Source organism: Halictus rubicundus, chromosome 11, assembly GCF_050948215.1.
Source record: "Halictus rubicundus isolate RS-2024b chromosome 11, iyHalRubi1_principal, whole genome shotgun sequence".
Lineage (NCBI taxonomy): Eukaryota > Metazoa > Arthropoda > Insecta > Hymenoptera > Halictidae > Halictus > Halictus rubicundus.
The window spans coordinates 14,108,378-14,135,202 of record NC_135159.1 but is presented as its reverse complement, the minus strand read 5'-3'; the positions used below and the strand labels follow the sequence as shown (position 1 = coordinate 14,135,202).

Sequence of the window (26,825 nt, the reverse complement as noted above, 5' to 3'; positions counted from 1 at the left end):
TACGTTGCTCTCCTCCTCCTCTCGCGTTACACCTCCGGGGCGCACGTTCCCTTATCCTGATGGTCGCACGCATTTTTAGTATCGCCGTGCCATCGCACTGCCGTTAATTTTAAGCCTACTCCCTTTTCGCCCCCAGCCCCTGATAAAGTAACCTTCGCGTCACGGGGAATTTCTTGCGCGATCGCAGCGACGTCTGGTGATCGATGACGAGCTCTGTCAGCCTGCAGAAATAAAATCGCGAGGGTAACTGGTCCCCCCAGCCACAAGAAACGAACCGGCTGCCCTTGTCCTCGCTTTCGAACCACTGCTCCGCTTCGGGCCTGCCATTCTTCGTCTCCGAGCCCATTGAAACGTGATTAACCAGCCTCGAAAATTCAATTTTTTAATCATTCCGCACGTAGAAATTATCTCCACCAAAAACTCGAAACGGTCGTGCAGACACAATTCGTGAAACCCGGGGCGCTGTAATTCTTGAGTGATATTTATTGAGATTAAAAAAAGAGCAGTGGTCCGATAGAGCTGAAATTTTCACTGTACGTTGAGAAAGAGTGTTTTCATAGCTCCACCAACAGGCAAGCCTGTAGGTTGCATAGTTTCTGTTTAATTAAATAAAAAATATAAACTGACATTCTTGACATAGAATCAACTCCGTGCAGTGGCCCAGTCCAGGAATGTTGTAAATTGTATTTCTGAATAAATGGAAGTGAAACAATTCTGGCAACCGGATGAAAGTCCAACGGATGCGTGCACAAAATTTTAGGTTAATTACTCCATCCGTTTTTCTTCGATTTACTTTTTGAAATCGATTTTTCCCGGCACCGTGCGATTTCGCGGGAAGAATGCGAGAACAGAGTTTGCAGAATTTCGGGCGCGACAAAAATTGCCGGCGATTCGCCGGACAGGTTCGGAATTTTCGAAGTTATCGGGCACACCCGCGGCCCCGTGATTTCCCATCTCTTGGTCGGTTCGGATTCAACAGGTTGCAGCCAGTGGCCATCAGACGAAAAAAGACTTGTCGTCCTTCTTTCGATTTCCTTCCCTTCTCGTTCCTTTCTTTCGTTCTTTCCTTCTTTCTTCGTTAGCTTTTTATTAGCTCCTCTCTCGTTTCAATTAAACGTCCCCCGACACTCCTGCCCCGCAGTGCGTAATTCCTTTCTGTCCCGGCGACGCAGCTCGCCGTTTACCCGCCGCTGAACTGACATAATAGAAATTACGGCTTCGGGGAGATCTCACAATATTTAATCTGCGGATGAGGAACATTTCGCGGCGGAACACTGACACCGTGCAATCGTGAACTTAAGGGCCACTGGCAGCGACAGTTGTGATACCTCCGATGACATTATTATATCAATTCTCTTCCTTAAAGGCTCCATATCTGGGATAAAAATAATTAGGATAGTGTCACCATCACTCATCAAGCACCTAGCTAATTTAATCATAGACCCCCAAAGACTGACTTGCAGGACACAAGGAGCTATCTCAGAGGGTGCTAAGTGGGTAGCTAAATTTATCAGTTAGGATGCTGATTCTAGTACTAGGTCTCTCTGAAAATTAATCTAGCTCTAAAGAATTGGTCAATGATGTTCTAAGCCTGGACACCAGGTATAGCGGATCAGTGTAACGATCGGTGGCGGGTTAAAAGGCCCAGTTAGGGTGAAAGAGGCTCGTTTCGATCGACGGTAAATTTCATCTTCTTTAAAGGCTCCATATCTGGGATAAAAATGATTAGTGTAGAGTCACCATCACTCTTCAAGCACCTAGCTAATTTAATCATAAACTCCCAAAGACTGACTTACAGGACACAAGAAGCTATCTCAGAGGGTGCTAAAAGTGTGTAGCAAAAGTTATCATTTAGGATGCTGATTCCAAAAGTACCAGGTCTCTCTCAAAATGAATCTAGCTCTAAAGAATCGGTCAATGATGTTCTAAGCCTGGACACCGGGTATAGCGGATCAGTGTAACGATCGGTGGCGGGTTAAAAGGCTCTGTTAGGGTAAAAGAGGCTGGTTTCGATCGAAGGTAAATTTCAATTACCCGGAACAACGGCGACCAAAGATTTCCCGTGGTGTCGTCCAATCATCCTGGTCGGAAAGAGGTCTGCGGCTGCGGGGCAGGAAGGACGCGAGATGATCTGGGGGAAACGAGACGTCAGGCTCTCGTCGGACGTCATCGGCACCATGGGCAGAGCGCCGTGGTGTCCCGTAGCCCCGTAGCCCATTATCGTGGCTGGCCAAAGCCGCAACGCCCATAATACATTGTGCCGTAAACTCGTTTCGGCGAGAGTGGCTGCTACGTTGTTCGGGATCTGGCAGGGTCGACATGCCGGACATGAATGTCGCCGGCATTGTCGTCGACGGCCACCGTTGACGGCTGGAACCTGCTGCTTTAATGATTCGCATCGGTGACATGGTGACGCGTGTTTTACCCTAACTGGATTTTCGTGTCCCCAGTTTCGCCCCGGCCAGAGAGACCCCGGAGTCAGGGCCACTCCCGGAATCGTTTTGAAAACTCCCAGCCAAGAATCAACCGAGACTATATTCATCCATGAATTAAAACAGAGTTATGCTCTCAGGGAGTTGTAACAACGTTCACCCACACCCACGTAAAATGTCCCACCTCGAAGGGTTTCAAGTTCGCACCGCTGCACGTTCGACGGTTTCAAGCACATGTGGGGCAGCACGATAAAATAAATGTCGTAACACGGCAATAAAACGGTCACGTAGCTCAACGGAAACGGGTAACCTGCCTGAGAGACGGTATTGAGTTTGCATAACACCCAGCAGCCTAGAGATTAGGCAGTCGGGCCTCGATACTGAATGGAACCAGTACTTTCATCATCTTCTGGTGAAATTGTAGGGGGCACTGGTGCCTTTTTGGAGGATTTGGGTTCCACTAGACACCACCTGAGAACGTGCTACTGATCTTGTTTAACCTTATACTGGACCCCGGGCCCTAGTCATAGTTTAGAGCTAGACCTAGCTAGACCTAGACCTTGCTATTAACCTACTGGTAGCCTACAATAGTCCCAGACTTGGTAAATCTAGTCATAGCATACCCTAAACCCCTAAACTTAGCCATGGCTCTAGCCCTAGCTCTACCTAGGAGCGCTAGTTCAGCCCCATCCTTGTCCCTGGACCTGGTTATTGCACAGTCCACGTCTACCCTACCCTGGTTTACCCCTGATCCAACCGATCGTGATCCAGTTACAGCCTGGATCTGTCTTAGACTTAGCCCTAACTGTACTACCCACGATTAAAATCGCAATTCTGGTTCCAACGAGTAACTTCACACCACCTGAAAACGCTGCTACTGATCTGGTTTACCCTTATTCTGTACCCTGGACCCTAGTCATAGTTTGGGTCAACCGCTAGCCCTAGACCTTGCTATAGACCTACTGGAAGCCTACAATAGCCCCAGACTTGGTAAATCTAGTCATAGCATACCCTAACCCCCAAACTTAGCCAGGGCTCTAGCCCTAGCTCTACCTAGGAGCGCTAGTTCAGCCCCATCCTTGGACCTGGACCTGGTTATAGCATATCCTAGCCTGGTATACCCTTGATCCAACCGATCATGATCCAGTTACAGCCTGGATCTGCCTTAGACTTAGCCCTAACTCCGCACGATTAAAATCGCAATTCTGCTTCCAACGATTAACCCGTCCCAATTTTATAACTCGGTGGGGTCCGTAGATGATCCATACTAGTCCCGTCCTTTCGAGAAAGCAGTAGCAAAGCCATCAGGAAACCAATCCCGTTAACAAATCAGACGTTCGATTGAAACGTGACAAGACGATCCTATCACGAATAAGGAGGATCTGTAGAGATAGTCGGCTCCAAACGAAGGCAACGGAGCGAAAGAGGAGGAACGGCTGCGAGAGGATTGACGAACAATCGCCGGTGGATACGGCGGATCCGTGGATCGAAGGTCGTCGTTGCAATTTAAACGGATTTATGGTGCCCCTGGTACCCTTAACTCACACACGTTCCCTCAGGCTTCGAATATTCGAAGTCGGGGGTAGCTCTAGTCGGGCCTCTCTCCGCGAAACCAGGAAAAGTTCCCTGTCGTGCTTGATCGTGTTGCTTCACGGTTTGCTAGCTCCGGCCCCCACCCCCCTTGGGGAATTGGCGAAAATTTCGGGCTTGTAGATCACTAACAGAGGCGACCGGTTTACCTAGGCGAACGTCGGGTTGGGAACGGCTCGCGTAAGAAGCCCCGGTAATTCCCCGAACAAACGAACGCATCTCCCTTTTTCCCTTATCGTTTGTAATTTTTCCCTCTTTTGCCCCTAATTACATTCCTTCCTTTCCTTCAGGAACAGTTTCCCGTTATAATCCGTTGCGACTTTTCTCCATCTCCTCACCTCGGGGCACATTTTTAACAATACTTTCCGCTCTCCGAGCTACATTTTTCTTACGAACTTTCCGCTCTGTTATATTTTCCCCGGACTCCTTTTACATCTTTCTCTCTCCCTCTCTCTTCTCTTTTTCTTTTTCTTTCTTTCTTTCTTTCTTCAATCATGATCCAACATCTCCGCTTCCCCGTTGCGGGTTTCCCTTCGGAGAGTCGCCTCCATATATTTCCTCTCTCAGCCGTCGCTTCAATTTTCCACGGCGGATGGAGAATCATCTCCTCCCCTCTCGGCAATTAAAATCTCGAAATTCTATTTTTCTGTTTACGATCCGCTGACAATCAACCGACCATTGTCATCGCCTGGTCGCGTCGCGTCGTGTCGTGTCGTTCGAGTTCCCGAGCGCCGGGAAATTATAATGAATTTCCACGCTCCTCGCTATGGCGTTCTTCGAATTTTCCTTCGACCCCCCCCCCCTCCTCCTCCTTTTCACCGCCTCGTCCCTCGCGACGTCTCTCGCAGCCGTAAGTTTCCGCGAAAGGAAGGCAACTTGCACACGTAAAATGGAACCGACGGTGACGATCTCGAGGCGCAAACAGTTTCCACTTTTCCGCGAGAAATTCGCCGCATTATCATGAGCAAATTTGACTTTCTGCCCCCCTCCAGCTCTTCCTTCTCCTCCTTCTACTCCTACTCCATCGCACTCACGAAGCTCGTGACCGTCAACTGTAGTAGCTCTCTCCGCGGCCCTACGCGCGAAGTAACTTCGCGGTATAACCAACGGCTGCACCACTCCCAGGGGGGGGGGGGGCAGAAGCCACGTGCATCATCCGCCTTTTCAGCATCCGCTTCCAAACCACTTCGGGATTGACTATGCATCAGTCGAATTCCGCCGGGTCGCCTTTTCCACCTACGCCGCACGCCTGCAGACTCATCCGGCCGGAACACCGGGAGCCGAGCGTGTTGCGAGAGAACTGTCTTTACCTTATTCTTTCACTTTCCACGGCGACCCTATGGCTCTCGAGTCTTTCAGGACCTGGATGGATCCACCTCGTACGTAGGAGCCTAAAACCTTGCCGAGAAATCCTCGAATAGTTTTGGGTATGGCTGATTGTCGAGACTAACTGATCTACTTTGGGACTTTTAGGAACTGGGGTGACATGGGGCTTTGTGTTTCGAGTCTCACCGCTCCAGGTAACAAATGGGTCCTTCCTGGAGTCTTTCAGGGCCTGAGGCTAGCTAGGAACTTCATAGGCACCCTGCCTGTCATAGCTACCCCTGGGCAAACTGAAATCTCAGTAGCTCTACACTGTGCTACCAGGTGGATCTAGATTCAGTTTAGGGTATCAGGACATAATTGGTCACCTAGAGTGTCAGTTGCTTCCTTTATCCATCTTTTTAGGACCCAGGGCTCTCAGAGTCTCCTAGGCGTCTAGGTCCAGTTCAGGGTAGCTCCAATCACCTAGACTAACAATGACCCCTTTCCCAAGCCTCCTGGGACCTAGAAAGCCCTAGTTTCTTCTTATCAAATGAGTTCAGGAAAATTTAGTACCTGTCATTCCCAGGATTTTTAGGGTCTGATCCTCCACAGTAAGCTGTACCAATCTCGAGCCCCCACCTAAATGCAATCATCACGTTCTCCTAAAGCATCCGGAACGGTAGAAGCCTGGCTAGCTGGAATCAAAGAACGAACCACGGGACGCGTATCGCAGCCAAAACGAATTGGTGTCCAACCGAGTTCGCGTGTCGATGGAAATTGAAACGCGGCGGGCGAACGCCAATTAAACGAGTAGCAGCCGTGCAATTCAGAGAGCCGGCCGGCCGGCCGGCGTACATCATTGACACTTCAATTTCACTAATTTTGTTATGGTTCGCCAATCGTGAATGTTTATTAATTGCGGCCCTGTTACGCGAAACGGTTCACCGTTCTCCCAGAGGAAGGGACTTGTAATTGAGACGGTTGTTCCACCCGGGACACTATTTTTTAGTCGATGCCGGGCAAGTTCGCATCGTTTGTTGCGTTGCAAACAATATCAATTTTTGGGGCTGGTAATTATTTTACATTCGGGGTTTTATGTGCTCGTAGTGGAACGGATGAATTTCGTATCAACCCTTACGCTGTTACCGGGGTTTGGGGTAGTGTCCGGGGATTTAGAAGAGTTTATATTTGCAATGTAAAATCATTGTGACAACCTCAAATTAGGATGTTCTAAGAACTATTACTCTCTAAAAACTGCATCGGACTTGATAGACCCTGTTTTAGCGTGAAAATGTTTGCAGTGCAAGAGTTGATTTTGGAAATAATAATTGCGGGGGATCGACGGTATTTTGAGGGAGACGTGGAGGGACAAGATTATCGTTGGAGAGCCGGAGGAGAAAAATACGCTTCCGCTCGGTCTGAGCCTCGGGATCAGGTATCTAATCGAGATATCTCGATTCGCACGCTCCAGAGACCTTCGACTTCCGTAGGACCGGGGGTGTGCGCGCAAACGAGCAGCAGAATCCGTCGCGCGTAAATTTTCAAACCCCATCCTTCGTTCCGCCACTTTTGTAGGGATAAGCGGATATTCCCGGTCGAGGAGACATTTCCGCGAGCGTGAATTTCTAGGATCTCTCTACTTCGTCGTCGTCGTCGTCGTCGTCGTCGTCGTTGAAAAGAGAATAAGAGTATCCGTCATCGAAGATGGAATAAGGAAATAAGAAGGAGAGCAGCCAACAAATTCCATTCGAAAGGAATCGATTCGAGTCGCTGGGTTTCGCTCAGTTAGGGTTTCGCCTTGCTTCGGCTAAGTTACCCGGGGGTCCTGCTAACGCGCGGCAGTAAATTATAATAGCTTAGAGTTTGACCCAGTCGCTGCGGCTGCGCCGTTAAAGAACACAACCTGTTCCGGGGGAGGGGTTGTGTTACACTGTATAATAGTGCTATGACGATTAATGTTATGGAAACAGTAACCATTGAAGTCGCAACAGAAGCTGAACTATAGCATAACCGTAACTTACATTATTACTTTGCGCATCGCGATATACCCACGGCCTCGTCCAGTTTCTTAGAACCTGGCCGTGCAGCTTCCTCGATTACAGGGAATTACTGCCGCGTCTAACGAGCGAACTGTCCTAACTCGGGGACAAGCAATATGGTCTACATCATGTTGTATACCGAGTCTAACTCACACCTAACGTGACTAGCCTGTGGCCAGACCCGTAGCCTGACCAGATTTTGATCCGACCTAACATGGCTTGGTTATGACAAATACTGTCATTGCTTGTTTATGACTAGACGTGGCATGGCTAGGTTATGACAAGACCTGGCATTGCTAGATTATGATAAACCCTGACATGGCTAGGTTATGACTAGACCTGATATGGCTAGGTTATGACAAGTCCTGATATGGCTAGGTTATGACTAGACCTGACATGGCTAGGTTATCACAAGACCTGACATGGCTAGGTTATGACAAGTCCTTGCATGGCTAGGTTATGACAAGTCCTGGCATAGCTAGGTTATGACAAGTCCTGACATGGCTAGGATATGACTAGACCTAACATGGCTAGTTTATGACAAGTCCTGGTATGGCTAGGTTATGACAAGTCCTGGCATAGCTAGGTTATGACAAGTCCTGACATGGCTAGGATATGACTAGACCTAACATGGCTAGGTTATGACAAGTCCTGGTATGGCTAGGTTATGACAAGTCCTGGCATAGCTAGGTTATGACAAGTCCTGATATGGCTAGGATATGACTAGACCTAACATGGCTAGGTTATGACAAGTCCTGGTATGGCTAGGTTATGACAAGTCCTGGCATGGCTAGGTTATGACAAGTCCTGGCATGGCTAGGTTATGACTAGACCTGACATGGCTAGGTTATGACAAGTCCTGGCATGGCTAGGTTATGACTAGACCTGGCATGGTCATGATCAAGCCCAACATCCCCAGGGCATGACTGAAACCTGACATTTCCCGGACTGGACTCGGACCTAACGTCGCTGGACCCGACAGGGCCTAACGTGTTAGGGTTCCAAAAAGAACCTAACATGCTAGGGGTCTAGCGTGGCTATGGTCGTACTGAACGTAGAGAGGTCAGTCGAAAAGCGTGCAGAGTCGGGGGCTGTGTTGTACCATTAAATTGATTGTTTTTAATCACGCCTATCTTATGAAGTAATTGCACCTAATTTTTCGGAACGGTAGCAACCGAATCGCGCAAAAGTGCATTAAGAACAGAGAGAGGTGGGGGGGGGGGTGTTACTTAAGCAGTAGGAGATGTAGATGGCTGTGATCGATTACGTTCGCCGTTCCAGATGGCGCTTGATTAGTAGACTGTGTTCCCATTAGTATTATTGGGATCCTTCGTTATCTCCATTGTTTCCAGTACTTCCTGGGAAATTATCCGTTTCTCCTACTTTTCACGTGATCGCTGCCAACCGTAATCCTGGCATCCCCAACCCTTTGGCGATTCATTTACGGCATCCCCTTTAACACCGAAACACCCCCAACAATTTTCCCGACGACGTGCAGCCTGAAATAATTCCTAAGAAAATAATTGTGACCTAGCAGAAGTTGGACGTTTCGATCGTGACAACAAAATTCTTTGAAACTTCTTCGGAATTGTTTATTGCTTCGGTGACAAGTGTTACATGTTGCCTTCGCGAGAGAACCGAGATTCAGGTCTCGCTCTTGCTAAGTGGAACATGTGTTACCGGGTGCAATAACGAAGATTTTCATTAGGTGCTGGGGGATTTCTAGCGTTCGGTGGTATTGAAAGGATTAATACGGCGGGTATGCGCGCCGGCTGCTAAGGCGCCATGAAAGCGGACTAATCTCGTTGAAGCTGCTCACCGTCGCGGAGGAAAAATTCCGCTCGTTTTCACGGGGTCACGCGGGCTAGGAGTAATTTCGAGAATGGAGCGGCCGCGCCTTTTTAAACATTAATCGCAGGACGCGATTGCATTTTTTCGCCCGGGAGAGGAGAGAGGGAGAGAGAGAGAGAAGTAGAGAGCCGGGTTTCTCTTCGGCGATTCAAGAGGGGCCAGGATTGGCCGCGGTAACGCGATTAGACTGCCTCCAGGTCCTTCGCCCTAGCCCCCAGAAGTGATTCTCAGCCAAATGGCACCGAGAAATGCTACCCTCCCCAGGGATCCAGCAGCCCCTCCGACACGGATTCTCTGTCTTCAATTCCGTGCGTGATGCGCTAAGGGTTTTCCGGGCATACGTGCGTCGGATATTCGACCACCCTCATCATCTCTTCGTCTCATCAAAATTTTACCTCCACCCTGTCGTGGAGCAAGCCTATTCCAGCTCGGCGATCCTCTACCCTGGCAACACAATTTTTCGCCTAATCGCACCGTTCGAAGAAATTGATCTAACAATTTAGAATTATTTCTCCAACATCCCAATAGAATTGCTAACCCTTCGGGGTCCAACTTGTTCACCCTCCCAGAACTTAAAATTATATAGTTCATTTACATTCCCCGCAGGTAGCTTCATTAACCTTGTTCAGGGTCGGTGAATTTTCCGGCTCGGCTACTCGAGGTGACGAGTCCTGTAAGATCCCCGGGACTCGGGATTTGCGACGTGAACAGAGTCAAAGGCTCGCCGGCGTAATGAGTTAGAAGGAACCGTTTTGTTTTTCCCGGTCCCTTCGTTGAATCTATAAACGCAGCCGTACCTCGGACTCCTCGAGGCCACTCGTGCCTTTAATAGACTTTCATGAAATTAGACCATGCGTCATGTAAAAAGCTGGTATTAAGTATCGTCCCTCCCGAGGTTTCATCTCTCTGTCTCTCGAGGCGCGCGAGAGAGAGCGAGAGAGAGAGAGAGATGACGTTCTGGAGGAGACGCGTGACGTCATCGAGAGAAAATTACATCGTTCGCCTCAAACTTTTCCCAGGCAAAAGTCATGGGTAATCTTACTTTGCCCGTGATGCTACGCGCGCCACGCGACCGGCTCGTAATAACGAGACCCGTCCCTTTTTAGCGTTCCGCCGAGTAATTCTCATTCATTAGCGACTACGTCTTCGAATACGATTACGCAGTTATTTACTGGGCTAATTGGCAAAGAGGATGCCGGCAAATCCTGATGGGAGACGGAAACTTCTCCGCGGGACCATCGAGAAATAATCCTTGGAGCCCTCTGTCTGAATCTCGGATCTAACACAATACAGCGAATTCTCGATATACGTCATCAACACGGTTCTTGTCAGCGTCTTATATCGTCCAGGACATGCCCGTGTTATTTTTACCTCGGCGTCCGAGGCCTCTAACTTCGTGGCCCCTCGCGGGGTACACCCCGCGGTAGTGGGGATAATTCCGCGACGTTTATCCTGCAGGCCTTGGCGACATATATAGAGAAATCACTACACTATTCTTTGACCCACGCGACCTTACACTCCTCGGCGTCCGAGGCCTCTCGAGAGTCGTGGCCCCCCACGGGGTATACCCCGCAGTAGAGGGGATAATTCCGCGACATTTATTGTCCAGGTCTTGGCGACATATATCGAGAATTCACTGTACCACTGAACAAATTTTACGAGGCAAGCACCCTGTAGACTTTCACCGAAAGTATCCCCGTTGTTTTTTTGTAATAAGAGAAAGTGTTAAGTTAAGATGTTCTTTTGTTTAAGAAAAAAATGTATAACAAAACATTGACGTGTTCGTGCAACCACGAATTCCATTGCCCAAGTTTTCCCAACTGAAGACCGAGCAAGGCGATACAAATTGGCACGCGGAAACGCTATGACCGAGCATTTCCATTGTTTCAGGGCTTAGTTATTAACCGACCTGAAACTTTGTGTGAATGCACCGTGTCCATTGAGACTGTTGTCACTATCAGTTACTTTGTGTTATGCTCTCTGGTCTCAATGAACATCGTCACAGTGATAAGAAAACTCTTCTCATCTTAACAGCAACATAGTGACAATTAACAAGAAATTATTTTTTAAAACGCTGCTTTCAAAATGTCTTATAATATATTTTTCCTTTGTTGCAGGTAAGCCAACTATTCGTTACTTAGACTGGCGAACTTTGTGGGGGCCGTAGGCAAGTACTTAAAAATTTTTAAATATGGTATATTTAAAGCCAATCCTTCCTATTTTTAATTTCATTTTTTTTTGCGAAGACACTGGCACAATGCTTGGTATACAATTTTGGATAGATGCTCAGGGCCAGTGGACATTTCTTTGGATTGTACTTTTTGCGAAATGTCCACAATTATTTCGCTTGTAGGTAATTGTGAACAAGGTCATTGCTCTGTAGTGCAAATGCGTATGCTTTTTGGGTGAAATTTTCCAAGTGCGAGTAACCACACGAGACTGCAACCAGGATAACAAAGACTTAAAATAGGAAAAAATTGATAACCCTTTTATTCTATTTTTGAGGACCTGGGGTCCCAGAAAATATTTTCCTCTGTCGAAATGACCCACGAAAATCCAGATCGGATCCCCATCCCAGCTCTCTTCTCCTGATCACCGATGAAGTGGCTCTAATGGGCGCAATTTGCGGCGGAAATCGCGATACAAGGGGTTAACAAGGGAAACAACACGTGTAAGGGGACGGTTTCGCGAACTTTTCCCCGAAGAACTGTCGCGGGATGTCCGAGGGCTGCTGGGAAAAACCGGGCGTGACGAGGGTACGCCGCAAATTACAAGCCGCTTAATCCGGAGCGGTGCTCCGGTGCAAAGTAACGCGGTTTAACCTTCGGCAGAAATCTGATTTCCGGCGTTGGACCGGAGGGATCGATGGATCCTTGCTGGCGAACGCGCTCTGGCGTTCGGTGGACACTATGGTTGTGCCAGGGCTCTCTTATTTCCACGGCCCTGCATGCGCGTGCAAGTTTCTGTAAATTTGTGTATGTTTGCGGGCGTATGTGTATGACTGCGTGTGTGTGTGTGTATGGGTGTGTTCGTGTATGATCGTGTATGTGCATGCTTGACTCAGTTTGTGTATGTTCATGTGTGTCTGTTTATGTCCGTATGGTCATGTGTGTGTATGTTTGGACAAGTTTGTGTATGATTTTGCGTTTGTTTGTGTGTGTGTGTGTGTGGTGCGTGAGTGCTCGTGTGTGTGTGTGTTGGTCTGCCGCGTGCCTCGAGGAGCGCGCACACAGGGGTCGGTTTTAATTAGAGAGGCTGCAGCGGCGGATCCGACGTTGCAGGACCGAAACAGGCTCTTCGATTAAATTATTAATTAACGTTCTCTTGGAAATACCACATCACACACGCAGCGGCGGCGTTCACACGCGATTCCACCGGGCGACCCACAGAGATAGATGACAGACAGGAAAAGAGAGGAGCGCTGCGAGGCATAGCTGGAAAGAGAGACGATCACTGTAGTGCCACCCACCCCCTAGAACGAGAACCCCAGGGTTGCCAAAGAGCGAGAGGGGGATGGAGAGAGTGTGGGGGGTGGCACACAAAGAGACACGGCGCGATCAGGGGATGAGACGAAGGGATTTTACGTGCGTGCATGGTGGATGCACATAATCTGTACCCAACGTCGTCGTACATTCACTGCGCGGCCCCCGGCTTGCTATGACGATGGAAAGTGTATTATGGCGGACCCGTGCACGTCGCTTCTGGCCATTCACCGATTTCGATCCGGACACCCCATGGTGCATCGATCACGAAAGAAGCCGCCGCGCGATCGACACCCGCGAATTTCCTATTTTCGCTTCGCTGTCTTCCCTGAACACACCTTGGCGCGCATAGTTTTTTTTGTTCGGCCTCCAAAATTCTGTCGGGATGACGCTTCACCCTTTGACGCAGAGGGTATCTTCGTTTTTCGCTGCAGCACCCGTTGGAACTCGCGGTAAAAATGTTTGGTCGAATTTGGGGAAGCTGAGATACGATTTACGGTTCGCTACTAGTCTGGGACTTGGTGCGGACACTTAACTGATGCTTGACATCCGACACTTAGACGACGTCAATATAAGAATTTTGTCGGGTGAAATCCTTCGAGATCAAGGATCGATCAAGAGCTCAAGGATGAATCGAGATCCAGGATCAATAAAAATTAGGGTACCACTCTCGTTATAGGCGCGTTTCAGGTCCCCTGCAGGGAGAGGTCCTCCGGCAATTTCGGTGTTAATAATTAGGCTCGCTAAGATTGACAACCCGAAGCCCTCATAGGTACAGTGAACTCTCGATATATGTCGACAACGCGGGCCTTGCCAGCGTCATGTATCGTACAGGAGACATAATCTTGGACTTTGCCACGTCCTCGGCCTTTTTCGAGCTTCTTGGCCCCTCACGGGGTACACCCCGCGGTAGAGGGGATAACGACGTTTATCGTCCAGGCCTTGGCGACATATATCGAGAATTCGCTGTAATCCGGCGGAGGCCGTCGCGGCGCGGTGTTTCACGAGGAAAATGAAAACGGTCGAAGGATCCAATAAACGAAAACAAACAGAGGATATATAGCGATCGCGGGGGCGCCGCGGCGAGCGACATACATCACCGAATCTCGGGATTTCGCTGAATCCCCGGGGCACGCGGAACGCAGAAGCCGGGATAAATGGAAAGTGAAAAAAATGAGGCAGGGGCTGGGGTGATCCGTGTCGAGGGAAAGGGCGAACGGACAACGAAACGCGCGGCAGATGTCGTCACGTCGTCCAGGAAATATATTTCCCATTTCACGACACGGACGCGTGGTTGGCATCCGCGAAACAGCCTGTGTGCATTTCCTTATTGCAACACAGATACGCTTCTCGAAACACGATTCCCGAACTCCTCGGAATTACAATTATTTCTCGATATATGTCATCAACACGGGCCTTGACAGCGTCATGTATCGTACAGGAGTGTTATTTTTACATTCCTCTTCGTCCGAGGCCTCTCGAACACCCCGCGGCAGTGGGGATAATTCCGCGACGTTTATCCTGTAGGCATTGGCGACACATATAGAGAAATCACTGCACTATTCTTTGACCCACGCGACCTTACACTCCTCGGCGTCCAAGGCCTCTCGAGATTCGAGGCCCTTCACGGGGTATACCCCGCGGTACTGGGGATAAGTCCACGACGTTTATCATCGAGGCCTTGGCGACATATATCGAGAATTCATTGTATACAGTTCGAATAACACGTACACGTGGGCAAGGGGTGTGATTCTACATGTAAAACTATGTCTCGGGGTAAAAAACTAAAAAAAATTTTATTCTATATTCTTCCCTTATTTGTTAGGTTTGCGCGAAACTGGGTCTCGCAATTAGCCGGGCGGAGGAGCAAGAAAATTCCGGGATGGTCGCGGGCACAGTCAACAACCAGCAACGATAAATGCTAATTAACGTCTGTAATCGGCGTTCACGACTCGCTGCCATAAATGTCCAATCAGGAGGCAAAGTTTACCAGGGTTGCAGCCCCCGGTTGGTTCTCCTTAAACTGTCGAGCTAGTTTCCGGGGTAGTTCCCAGCATTCGTTCTTTCCCCTCTTTCCCCGGGCCACCGCGTCCCTTTCCGGCGGCCGTGTTCGTTCGTTCTCCTGTCGACCCTTCTCACCGGCTCTCCGTTTCTCTCGTCATATTTCTAAGTAAATTTCGTTGTATAATTAACGTTTAATATCCAGCGGAACGCTCTTAACCTTCCCGCTTTCTGCATGCCTTTCGCGGTTTGCATAAGAAGGAAGCCCGGATCGCCGGGGTGAAACCCGACTGGGCCCGGCTTCCTCGCCTCGAATTAACTGGAACGACATAAGGTAATCCGAACGGACCCGGGGAACGATCCTTGTTGCGTTTAACGGGCAGTAATGGACCCCGACGAGAGTCGCGTACTCCCTTTGCGGATTACAGCCGCTTTGTTCCACTGGAATCGCTCTACATCCATTACCCAGATGGAAATATTAGAAAAATTGTACCGGGTTAATCTATCACTGATGAGTCGGGTCCACTTCGGACACTTATCCCGAACAGTGATTGCTTTTGATCACCCAATCTTCCAAACCTTATCATTTTTATAGGGCAACACATGTCTGTCGCGTTTTGGTGCTAGGTGGGTTGTTGAGGTTAGGTAACAGTTGTCAGCATGCCAGGTTGTCCTAAATTGGGTATCAGCTCAGATGGTAAGAAAAATTTGGTGGGAATCAAAATTGCTCAAGACGATGATATACGGGTCCATTTCGGACACTTATCCCGAACAGTGATTGCTTTTAATCACCCAATATTCCAAACCTTATCATTTTCATCGGGTAACACATGTCTGTCGCATTTTGGTGCGAGGTGGGTTGTTGAGGTTAGGTAACAGTTGGCAGGATGCCAGGTTGTCCTAAATTAGGTATCAGCTCAGATGGTAAGAAAAATTTGGTGGGAATCAAAATTGCTCAAGACGATGATATACGGGTCTATTTCGGACACTTATCCCGAACAGTGATTGCTTTTAATCACCCAATCTTCCAAACCTTATCATTTTCATAGGGCAACACATATCTGTCGCATTTTGGTGCTAGGTGAGTTGTTGAGGTTAGGTAACAGTTGTCAGGATGCCAGGTGGTCCTACAATAGGTGTCAGCTCAGATGCTAAGAAAAATTTGGTGGGAATCAAAATTGCTCAAGACGATGATATACGGGTCCATTTCGGACACTTATCCCGAACAGTGATTGCTTTTAATCACCCAATCTTCCAAACCTTATCATTTTCATAGGGCAACACATATCTGTCGCATTTTGGTGCTAGGTGGGTTGTTGAGGTTAGGTAACAGTTGTCAGCATGCCAGGTTGTCCTAAATTGGGTATCAGCTCAGATGGTAAGAAAAATTTTGGTGGGAATCAAAATTGCTCAAGATGATGATATACGGGTCTATTTCGGACACTTATCCCGAACAGTGATTGCTTTTAATCACCCAATCTTCCAAACCTTATCATTTTCATAGGGCAACACATATCTGTCGCATTTTGGTGCTAGGTGAGTTGTTGAGGTTAGGTAACAGTTGTCAGGATGCCAGGTGGTCCTACAATAGGTGTCAGCTCAGATGCTGAGAAAAATTTGTTAGGAATCAAAATGGCTCAAGATGATGATGGACGGGTCCATTTCGGACACTTATCCTGAACAGAGAATACTTTCAACAGCAAACCTATCGTATGTTCCCGTCAAGATTGTTTGCAATATCGTGTCCGAAGTTCAGCCATCAAATGTTCGTTGTAGAAACTGACCAGGTCCTTCGTGGCGGGAACAATCGAATGCACAACAACGTCCTCGGCGGGCCTCTCCGTTGCGCTTCTAATGCATCGGGAACTTTGTGGTCGCTTTTGTGGGTCCGGGGGTCGCATCGGCATCATCCACGCTCACCCATAAAACTGATCCATTACAGACGCAACGACACTGCTACGCCGGGCCATAACCGACGGTTTGCAACAAAGCCCCTAAAAGCAGCCTCCACAATGCGACGGGCTTAATTGGTTTGACAGCCGCTCCGGGCACTTTCATGCAGTGACCCTGCCTTTCCCGGCAGCCTCAGGCGTGGTTCGCCAACCCCTCTCTTCTTCCAGGGCTTCGCCAGCAACTCGGATTAATCCTGTCTCACTCCTAATTTCTGCCTTTCGTTTACCGCTATGGAAAAACGTGTCGATCGTCAAACTATCAGCTTCAAGGTATGACGGACACTCAGACATGTCCAGATGTTGCCTTCGAAGGCAACGTCACCTTTTCGAAAAATGGAACTCGGATGGAACCCAGTTCAGGTGGTATTTTGGTTTTCATGGTCGCTTTTGGCATTTGAGAATTTTTTCGGCTGAACTATTGACCCTATCGCATTGAGAGGTTCCCGAATCGAGTGGGTCCGCGTTTCGCTGTGGCATCGACGTATTTCTGCGGTAGTATTCCCAGAGGATAGGTGGTGGTCTTCGGGCGCGTTCATCTCCGACAGAGATGGAGAGGAGCCAAGGGGTGGCAGAGGATCCGAGGGGTTGCTATTATTTTTCAATTGGCCAGCCGAGCGTGTGCGCAGGGGGATCCGGTATTCCGGATGTAATTGGAGTTGGCTTTGCCCCGCGATAACGCACCGGCGAAAAATAAGGCGGGAGAGAGAGAGAGACCAGCCCCGAGCGACAGAGATAAAGAATAGCGATCGTCCAGAATCGTGAAACGGCCTGGTATACTTCGGACAACGGGGAAACAAGCCCGGAGATCCCCGGGATAACCGAAAGGTGCCGCAATCTGGGGCCAGGGAAGAATCTCCTCGCGATTAGTGTGTCGTTGATCCTATCAATTTGCCAGGGGATGAACATCCTCGGGGCCATTTATTAAAAATATACACAGATTTGTTGCACGCGATACCGAGGGACCGTACGGAATTCTTCTTAGCAGCAGTCCATGCGCGCGAAAGCTCCAAAGTTGACGCGACGTGTAACGGATAAGGGTTGATCCTATCCTAGCGAGCTCGCTGCCGATTCTAATAGGTTTACTGTCAATCCGTGATCCGGGCTGTTCGTTCCCGCTGCCAAGCGACGTTCTGGCAGCTTCGATCCCGACGCTCTCGCTCGCAAAACCGACGGGTTTACGACGCGGACAACTGTTTCTTCAAGGTGATCGAACGGGAAATGCTTTTCCGGCGTTCTCCGATCCCTCGGTTTGGTCTCTCATTCAGCTGCTGACCGTTCCATTAGGTTCCCCTACTTCGGATGTTTGAAACTGGTCGTGGGTCTTCTCTGACCCAGCCACAGGGCGGTACGAGCACTCCAGATTCATCGAGAAGTCTGCAAATTCATCAGGAGGGCTCACAATTTATCAGGAGGATTCCGAACTTACCAGAAGATCTCCCAAGTTATCAGGACTCCCAAATTATCAGGACTCCCAAATTATCAGGACTCCCAAATTATCAGGACTCTCAAAGTATCAGGACTCCCAAAGTATCAGGACTCCCCAATTATCAGGACTCCCCAATTATCAGGACTCCCCGATTATCAGGACTCCCCAATTATCAAGACTCTCAAATTATCAGGACTCTCAGATTATCAGGACTCTCAAATTATCAGGACTCCCAATTTTTCAGAGCTATTTCAAATTCATCAGAAGGACTCCCAATTTTAGCAGAAGGACTCACAATTTATCAAGAGGATTCCGAATTCACCAGAAGGAGTGCAAATTCACCAGAAGTACTGCAAATTCACCAGAAGGACTCTCAAATTGATCAGAAGGACTCCCAATTGATCAGGAGAACGGTTCCCAATAGACCCAGGTACCGTCCACCGATGCGATTTCAATGGGCTCGAACTATGGGGGAGAGTGAAGGAACACTCGAAGTTCGAAAGGGCAGTCCGAGGAAGAAAGAGGCCGGCAGCCGTGGACCGTCGCCAATTATCACGCGACCCGGCCGCAAATCGCATTATTCAACGTCCGCGGGTGCACATGGTCACACGTGTCTCCATCAATCAACACACGCATTGGCACTTAGCTGTTGTGCAGCCCGGCGTTGGCTCAGACAATGGGGCGTCGTATCTGTGGGCCGTATCGTTAACGAGGGAGGGAGTCGCGTCGACAACCGAGTGAAATAGAGACACGCTGCCTTTAGGAGTCAATACCGGCAGAACGGAGAGATAAAGGGGAAGAATGAACAGCCGCCGAACGAGACGCGAGCGGGCGGTCGGGGGGAAACGCGAAGAGGGGAAAGAGGAAGGAGGAGAAAAAGGAAGATAGTAGGGCGAAGCGGCAGGAAATCGACTTCCCTCTTTCCCTCTGTTTCCCTTTCTACATCGTTGTGTGTGCCCGATATACACGATGGCCTGCTGCGAGTCGCGGCCGTGCTGCGTATCGCGGAATGTAGATGGTCGAGTCCGAACAACGGTTTAATTAAACTCAAGGAAACTCGGTCGTCCGTTTTATTCGGTACACGGCACTCTTTCGCCCCGGTTCCGTTGTTTGCCGAAGAACCTGACTTTCCGGAGCCCCACCAGCCTACAATCACTGTTGTCCCATTCATTTCAAAGGTGTCCATTGCCGGCGCAGACTGCTGCTCTCGAAAATCGCAGGCGAGACAAAAATTTTAGAGGTCTTCGGGTCTTTTGTACTGCTCTAGAGACACCAGGATGGTTTAGAATCGTCGTTGTCTAGTTTACAGCGAATTCTGACTCTATAAAGTATCCGAGTGGGCGTGGCTTAGTCGGCCTCGCTCTAGGAGGCGTGGCTTAGTGGCCCCCTGAGGTTGTGTCTGTACCTCACATTGAGTTTCAGGGAATTTTCTTTTAAAAGTCGAACAGATTTTTATTTTTTTTTTTGTGTGGTATGATCTCTTTTCGGTTGCGTTGGGGGCAATTCGACCTGCGAGTCGCCGTGATTTTCCATTGCGATTTGAATTGCGCGACGCTTGGCAGTTGTATTGAGATGGATCGCGCATCGCCGTCGCTGAAACGTAGTCATTAAAACAGACGGGGTGAGGGAACGCCTGACTTGTGCCCCCTCCATCAGCGCGCCCATGATTCCCTGCAACCAGCCGTGTTTCACACGACCGCGAGCCATGCCCATTATGCGCCGCTATTAGCTCTCTTCTGCTTAGCTTGAGACAATTCCGATAACGAGCTTTTACCCAGTTTCGATTGGAACCGGCTAATGCCGGGGCTGTGTCTTCCACCCCGTCGTGATTATGCGAGTCGCAAACTCGTCCTCGGGAAAACGAAAACAAATCGGAATGATCGCTGGGCACACGATTGTTAAACAATCCTCGAAATTCTGTCGATACGCCTCTACAGAATCGTGATTTTCGTTATTTACATATTTACACACGGAAATTATTATAAAATTTCATGGCTTTCGGGCTTTCCCCCATTGGAAAACTTGTTTTTCCGCCGACGTTCGTATCCGACGCGTAATCGAAGCTTATTTCGAACGGGGGTGAATCGAAATGATGTTCGCGGAGGGGCGTGACGGGCGTGGGGCGCCAGGGGGCGGGGGATTATGCGTTTCACGATAACGTCATTAATCATTCTGTTTCGAATGTACAGTGTGTAAATAGAGGATCATTTTGAAGCACACACGGTTTCCGTACGGATTATCTACCGAAAAGCTACGGCCACAGTTTGTAAGCGTGCATGAATGCTGGGGCTATTAGCCGGCAACTATGTAACATTTGACAATTGTTGAAATTTTCCGACATATTCGTACAAATATATTTTTCTATCTTTTTTATCAGGACATAGTGCGTCCCCTGTATCGCGTCGCCCTTGCAATAATCTCTTCGTTATCCCCGCCCTCTTCCCCCTGCACAAACTCGCCAGCTCCTGTAGGAGGAGCAACTGCCGCGAGTGGGCAGTACACATACCGTTCCACAATTAAATACGCAAATAACTAAATAAATTTTTCCGTAGTAGATGAAAAAAATTTGTAACCTCAGTAACAAAAGCACATGTCACTTTAAAATTTCTTTGCAAACGCTAAAAATTTCTGCTGTCTGGAAAGTACCGTTAAGCAACTTGAAAATAATTCATAGATTATTCCTGTGGAAATAAAAAATGTATACCACCTGGAAAATATTTGTATTTAAGAATCTGTGTGATGTATGTGCTCGCAAATTTTTTGAAGTGAGCTAGCTTACTGTGTTTCTGAGTTTCGTTGCAAAGGCGAGATTGCGTAATTGTTTACAGTGTAACGAGCGCTTGGTCTTGCGTGCGTCGTAATTCGATTGTGTATTGGATAACGCATTGGCGTACGTCAAGAATCGTCAGGTTTGCATTGCCGCGGCCGATCGTGCGTCGACTCGATTCCCTTTAATGCAGGTGGCCGCGACGGTTCGAGCATTGAGGTTTCCACTTGAGACTTTGATCTTCCTCCTTCCGCATGAAATTCCAAGCCGATAGAACTCTCGGGGCAGCCGCCGCCGCCGTCGATGTGAAACGGAATATTGATGGATGTAAATTAATCGGCAGTCGGCCAAAGATATTACGCGACTACGAAACAAAGCATTTCAAATTAATTAAAGCGATAATGTCCGGCTATTATTGATCAAATCGTTAATTGTATTCGGAGGAAGTCCCTCCTATTCTAGCCGGTTCTTGTGTGCCTTTGAATCGATACATTACCGCTTAATGAACGGCTCATTATTATTAGCCCGCGACGGATTGACAAGATCAATCAATAATGCGACTTATGCTCCGCGAATATCTCCGGCAATATTATCCGGGGATTATAGAATGGCAATGCGATCTCTTAAAAAATAACGGAATTAAAAATGGAATTAGGATTCGCATAGAATTATCGGAAAAATTCATTTTGACGTCGGTATGGGTTGGTAAATTTTTGTCCCGACATGAACACGTCTGACCAATGACGGCACCGATCACTGGCCGCGTCGTTAGCGTTATCACCGCCATTTATCTAAAGCGTCCTCATTATTCTAATTCCTTTTTACGATCGGGAACCGTTCATCGAAGTTCCCCGTAGATTACCTCGGAGTCGATCGCATGCTCCGCGTGATTGAACGATCACAGTCGCCCGAAGGAGTCACGGAAACCGGAAGCGTGTCAGGATTGATACTTTCGGCGCGAGAAGTGCCAGGATATCAAGCCGATATGAACTCGCCGAATTCGAATTCCCTTCCCCCCTTTAAATCTCTTTCCTACTCGCCTCTCTTCCCCTCGATTTCCCATTGGCCAAGAAAGAAAGTAATTCCCATTCCTTAAGATACTTCTATTTCCACTTCGAGCGCCCTTCCTCCCTTTTGTTCGCGTGCGCAACGTGAGACGTAATTCGAAATACAAACCGAAGCGTTCCCGAACAACAGAAATAAAAGTAATTAGGATCTTCACGATTCTAAAACGGGTTTCCCCGACGCGTCTGGCCATGGCTAAACATTTCTACTTGCAGCAGATTTTGTATCAAACTGGGTCTAACTTTACTGCAACAATTTTTGTATTTTTACTTTTTGCTAACCTCTTCCGAAAATTTGATGTCACTATTAAAATTTTCAGCCCAAGCGTCTGACCATTTTCGCTCGGTACTACTTGCAATGGTTGACTCGTTCTACTCGCAATATGAAGCTGTTTGACCGTTGCTGATTTCACTTGGAATACCGACCTGCCAGCTCAGTATTGACTCGTTCTACTTGGAACGCGAGCCTGCCTGACCATCGTTGGCTCATTCTACTTGCAGGAAACGAGCCGGCGACGCGGATCGATCGGAACTCGATTTTCTCGAGAACGATTAGAGATACAGGGAAACTTTATACCGCACATTTTATTCATTTTTCGAAGTGGAACCGTTCCGTTCGTCGTAACCAAAATCGCGCTCGGTCCCGGCACTTTCTCGACGTTTCCCTGTGGCGAGGGGGGACCCGGCCGAATATCGGCCGCCGGTTTTTCCTCGGGGCTCCGTTGATCGGAATACCGGCAACTTGTCCCTTTTACGACGTGATATACTCGCGGAAACGGTCGTCCGACAGAGTTGCGCCGTAAACCCGCGAAAGGCTTCGAGCCGAACGAAGCTATTCCTAGAGCAACTTAGCCGGAACGCTTCGAACCTGCAACCCCCGTCGTCGTTGCGCCACCAGTGCCTCGTTTCCCCGCGGATGAGTAATAAAATCGTGGGAGATGCCAATCGAGGCCGTTCCGACTGGAAAAGAATTGATTTCGCGTCGCAGGACACCTTTATCGTCCCGGCCGATCCTGCTTACGTTGACTCCTCTATCCGGAATGGTCAACTGTCATCAGTCGCTGCCGTTCCACCCCTGGAATTTTTATGCCCGCCTCGAATCACGATCCTCTTCACGGGCCACGAGCACACGGCAACCACGAAAGAAGAAATTTATTTTCAAATCTGTCGAAATTATGCTCACGGCGATCGCGTTAGAATAATCCCACTCGAGTGATACGGACGGCGAATAAAAGTGAACTGTTGAACTGGTGTCCGTCACACCCGGGCCAAGCCGATGCGAGAGGAATTATGGTTGCCCGGCCCGTAGGTTCGACCGTGTGTCGGTGCCATTATCGCGGCGAGATTTCACCCCTGAGGGGTGCCCCTAACAAAAGAACGGAAAGGCGCGTGTCGTTTTTCTCGGCCGCATTTTTGCATCCCCCTCTCGCGCGGACGTCCATCCCGCTTAATACCCGAGCACGCGCCACCCTTTTACCATGAAATCCAACCCTTTTTTCCGGGCAACCGTCGCCCATACACGCCACCGTGTTCCCGTTTTGTCGGCTATTTTTCGTTCACCTTTTTCCAACCCTCCGACTCCCTTCTCTCTCTCTCTCTCTCTCTCTCTCTCTCTCTCTCTCTCTCTCTCTCTCTCTCTCTCTCTCTCTCTCTTTCTTGCCGAAGCAGCGTCCGGTTGCTTACGCGTTTCTTCCTGTATTTTTGCGGTCGTCCTTCCCCCCCACCGAGAATTCTATTACTCCACCGATTCCTTTTAACTCCCGGGGCTCTCTTTATCGTTCTCGGTTTTTCGAGACGTTGTTTACGTCCCCCCCCCCGCCTTGTTTTCCGCTGGCTGTTTGCTAAAAGCATCCGCGGCATTTTGTGTCCTGGTATCATGGCAAAGGGTTGTTTTCCGAAAGGGAATTTTGTTTGCCTTTCAATGCCTCAAGAATTTTTTGTCGGTCTGGCGAGAGGCACAGCAAGTGCACCGCTTAAGTGTCCACCGCTGTCTTCGGCGCAAGCTGTTCTCAGGCTAGGTCTCCCGTTGACATGGGAAAAACACGAGTTCTGAAGGGTTAGGCACTTGGACGCGTCAAGTGCCAAATATCAACCCCCAGGGATTCTTACAAGATCAGAGTAATTTGATTAATGAAACCACAACTAGAAATTTAAAATGTATTATAGGGAATGCTGTCTTAACCCTTTTTATCTGGATACCTTATAATAAAAATGAGTTTCTAAACCCAGTCAGTCATATATGACTGACATGGCAGTTAACGAGTTAAAGCAGACTTAACACTGTAGGGACCGAATGCGGACACTTAAGCGTGCACTGCCGCAGTCTGGATTCTGAGAGAGGGGTAGTTCGTCTGGTGGGCAGATTTTCTCGTGGGATACGGTGGTGGCGAGTGCTGAGTTGAATTTTGAGAAAGGTTTAATATTAGGTCTCCCCCGGCAGTAGCACTTTTTGCCCCGGCCACTTCTTCGCTTATGCTCATTTTTCCAATTACCGGTCTCCACACCCGGAGGAACCGGAAACAGCTCAGTCAGCCTTTGCTTTAATTCCGTTGTATCTCGTTTTCCCATCGACCACTGCTATCTCGCATTAATAGCCGCTACGTGTCCCTGAATATACGCCGGATTATCCGTAAGGTTTTCCGCCGGTACAGATAACGCTGATAAACACCGGGATTCAGATGAATCAAAACGTCACGCGCTCTCGTCGTTGTCGCCGTTGTTGTCTCGCAAACAACGGTGTACACCAACGTTGTAACAATTTATTACGAAGTTCTCTCTCTCTCTCTCTCTCTTTTTTTTTTATTCCACCCGGCCGAGAGAAAAGAGAGAATTATTAATTTAACTAGTAAGTGATTTATCGAAGGCACCATCGCGGCAGAGGGGCAGAAGGGGGTCCGGATAGTGGAGGTTCGGCGAATCGAGTTCTCCGGCGAAAGAAAAATAGAATCGAGTTAAGGGAAAGTTTTAATGGAAAACAGTCGCCGGGCGGAATAATCGTCGTGATTCTGTTTTTCAATTTGCTTCGAATATCGTCCAAAACAGAAGCCCGTGGCCCGACGACGGATTCATGTTTATTTAATTAGGAGATGCGAACAATAACGATCCCGGACGCGCGCGCGCGCGCCCGGGACACTTGGCCTAGCCACGGTGAAATCAATTTCACAGCCATTACGAAAATCCAGCGGGCGAACTCATCCGAGGAATTTCGACATCCGCGAAAAATTGACAGGTCCCTCATGAATATTTCAAAGCCGTGCTCGTTACTCCTTTCTTGGAACTTGGACTCGCCGCCGTCGTTACCGGGAGAGAAGTACTTTCGAACCCGTCCAAGAAACTCAAGAAACTGAGACAAATTAGGAACTCTTGCGTCGCTTGGATTTATGGAGGATGGCCTGCTGTAAAAATGCCGTGGCAGGTCTGCTAACTTCACGATCGAACCGGGAGACTCTGCTAAAAAATAAGGGCCTGAGTTTTGCTCGTTTCGAAGCACCTGACTCTCCAGAACCCAGGTTTTTCAATCCCAGACATAGCCAAGTTAGGTCTGCTGGGGCTAGGCATCTCAAGTTCCCAGGAGCTAGGTTCCCTGGTGATAGGTCTACTCCAGTTATAGTCAGTTTACATGGTTCCTAATTATAATCGAAACAACCACTTCTATGGCTGTTTCAGGCTACCTAGCCGGGACCTAGAGGCTAGTCCATAACCCAGGGCTGCCTAATTCAGAGCCAATTTTCGGGACCTCTAGTTGTGTCCAATTGCTGGTGATAGGCATCTCGCAGATAAGTTCCCAGGGGCTAGGTTGCCTGGTGATAGGTCTACTGCAGTTAAGCTTGCTGAGGATACCTTATGGTCAGTTTGCATCATCCCTAATGCTAAGCGAAACAACCACTTCTACGGCTGTTTTAGGCTACCTACCTGGGGCCTAGAGGCTAGTCCATAACCCAGGGCTGCCTAATTCAGAGCCAATTTTCGGATCCTCATTCTACTTGTGTCCGATTGAGCAGCACCTAGACTCGCGCAAGGCCTATTCTGGTTGCTCAAGAGGCTGGAGCGTGGCTGGTTAGGCTCGGTCGGACGCGGGCGTAGCCAATTTTGCGACAATCTTATCGGATCCGTCGGAACAGGCCATCGGGAGTCATCGTTGGATGGCCGGGCTGTTGAAACCAGTGATCCCATCATTACCGGGGCACAATGCATGATAATCCGATCTCCGCGGAGGAAACGCGATATCCCCGGTTCCCCGGGAACAAATCCCCGTCGATAAGATTGAAAAACGGATTACTCGAAGGTCATTGGAGCAGCTCTTGTACAGGGGTGGAGGCGAGCCCCGTAGCTGACTTTGAAAAGGATCGACAGCCGTCGCGTCAGTGTACCGCGGAGCGGAGCCCATTCAAGTGGCATACCTTTTGTGATTTTCTCATTACGGGAGTGGAGGCTCGGTTCTGGGAAGTCCGACTGGCACACACTCTCTCACTCTCTCTCTCTCTCTCTATCTGTCGCTCGTCTCTCTTCCTCGCCCCTTTGGGTTCCGCCCACGCCGGTTGCAGGAACTCCTTTTCAGGCTCCGTCGATGCTCCTCTTATTTCTTCCTTCCACGTCAGCTTTCCCACCCCTTTTACACGTGAGCCCCGTAATACCGTGTAGATTAGTTGGCCGACACCGGCGTACCTACGTACAAGGAATTACGCCTTTCAGCGGAGGATATGACGTATTTCCTTCGGCAGGATCCGACCCGGCTGACTCGTGATCACCGGCTGCGCATCGGGAAATTATATTTCCTCGCGACGGGCCAATCGCCTTACGTCGCGCCAGCTCCTGTTCCTCTGTTACTCTTCTTCTTCTTCTTCTTCTTCTTCTCGCCATCTCTGCGCGTCGAGGAGTCACCCGACGATCCACGAAGATCTTCCTCCTCCAGCCAG

General features: G+C 49.0%; 2 protein-coding genes across 9 annotated transcripts in view; both read left to right on the top strand.

Annotated features, from left to right (window-relative positions):
* LOC143358821 (uncharacterized) overlaps window positions 1–11,427 on the top strand; it is a 49,257-nt gene extending 37,830 nt beyond the window's left edge. Inside the window, exon 3 of the mRNA XM_076796296.1 lies at window positions 11,335–11,427. Coding sequence (XP_076652411.1) covers window positions 11,335–11,358 — 24 coding nt within the window. The 3' untranslated portion in view covers window positions 11,359–11,427. The remainder of the gene's footprint in view (window positions 1–11,334) is intronic.
* The window catches only part of Heph (polypyrimidine tract-binding protein 1 heph), a 427,542-nt gene that overhangs the window by 232,743 nt on the left and 167,974 nt on the right, over window positions 1–26,825 (top strand). The gene's annotated exons all lie outside the window — the stretch shown is intronic.